The 1,311-nt window shown below is 42.0% G+C and overlaps 1 protein-coding gene across 2 annotated transcripts in view; it reads left to right on the forward strand.

Annotated features, from left to right (window-relative positions):
* Positions 1–961, forward strand: part of NCOR1 (nuclear receptor corepressor 1) — a 53,340-nt gene extending 52,379 nt beyond the window's left edge. For both annotated transcript variants that reach the window (XM_008940104.1, XM_008940103.1), the window contains exon 46: positions 68–961. In XM_008940104.1, the coding sequence (XP_008938352.1) occupies positions 68–255 (188 nt within the window). In that variant the 3' untranslated portion in view covers positions 256–961. The remainder of the gene's footprint in view (positions 1–67) is intronic.
* The last annotated feature ends 350 nt before the right edge of the window (positions 962–1,311 follow it).

The raw sequence follows: 1,311 nt of genomic DNA on the forward strand, positions 1-1,311 counted from the left end.
CACAACCAGACTGCCTTTCAGATCCAGATCTCTTAGCACAGCTCGTGTCTTTTGCCTCCGATTCCAGGTTCGACGCAGTTCCCTTACAACCCCCTGACGATGAGGATGCTCAGCAGCACGCCGCCCACCTCCCTGGCCTGCGCCCCGCCGGCCCTGAGCCAGGCCGCCCCTCCCCAGCAGGGCAGGCTGTGGGAGCGCGAGCCGGCGCCGCTGCTCTCCGCCCAGTACGAGACTCTCTCTGACAGTGACGACTGAACTATGCAGATTAGTTTATTTTTTTTTTTTAATTTGCGGGTCAAAAGAAGATCTCTATTTTTGACTTGTGCCCATAGAGACTTTCCGAGAGAGCGAGGGCCACACAATGAAGAATTGATGGAGAGTCCGTTCAATGCCTTCTGCACAGGCCCCGTGCCGGAGGAGCGTGACAAGAAGGTTGACTTACTAAAGATAAATATGTAAAGAGTTTTTAAAAATGTGGACTATTCCTGTTCTACATCTATTTGTAAAGAAAACCATAATGTCTTTAAATCATTCTTCTGTAAATAGAGAGTACTTTTTGCAGTGTTTTTTTCCCTTGCTATAGTATCTGGTGTACTTATGTTCAAATCATTGCCTAAACCTTGGGGGTCATTTTGTAATTTTTTTTTTTAAGCATTTTCTCCAGTGTAGAGTACTCTTCATAACCCTAGCCTCCCTACTAGCCTAACCACAACCCCAGCCTCCCAACCAGCCTAGCATCATTGCCCATTTAATGCCGTGCCACTTCTTGCAGGCATTGTGCTTTTCTATAATTTTTTTTTTTTCTTCCCCTAGACACACTTTCTCAGTGGTGTTCAAGCTCTTGTGAAAATGTTGATTTTTAAGACTGACCCCTTAATGAATTCTGTACATTAACATAGTCCGGTTCGCTGGAATAAGATGATATATTTCTTTGAATTTTAAATTCTGCCACATTGTAAATTTTTGGTGCAGTTGGTTTTATTTAGCAACACTGCAGAAATATTATTGCATGGGTATGTTATGGTTCATTTTTAAAAGGATAAAAAAAGAAAAAAAAAAAAAAAAAAAAAAAGAACAGCTTCTGGAGGCATACCTCACTGTTGTGCACACTGGGAATTTTAGCTGTGCCCCAAAAGCCTATCTTAGTGTCTTCTGTTTCTGCATTGTATGCAGTCAAACAGGCTACTAAATTTTACTGTCATATTCAACCACAGCAAATGGCTTATTTGAACAGAGGCTCTGGGTGGGTTGATAAATCCTTTAAGAAGAAAAACCTCTACGTCCCAAGTTTAAATAAAACAAAATGCTTTT

The sequence above is a fragment of the Merops nubicus genome, unplaced genomic scaffold, assembly GCF_000691845.1.
Source record: "Merops nubicus isolate BGI_N331 unplaced genomic scaffold, ASM69184v1 scaffold19835, whole genome shotgun sequence".
Lineage (NCBI taxonomy): Eukaryota > Metazoa > Chordata > Aves > Coraciiformes > Meropidae > Merops > Merops nubicus.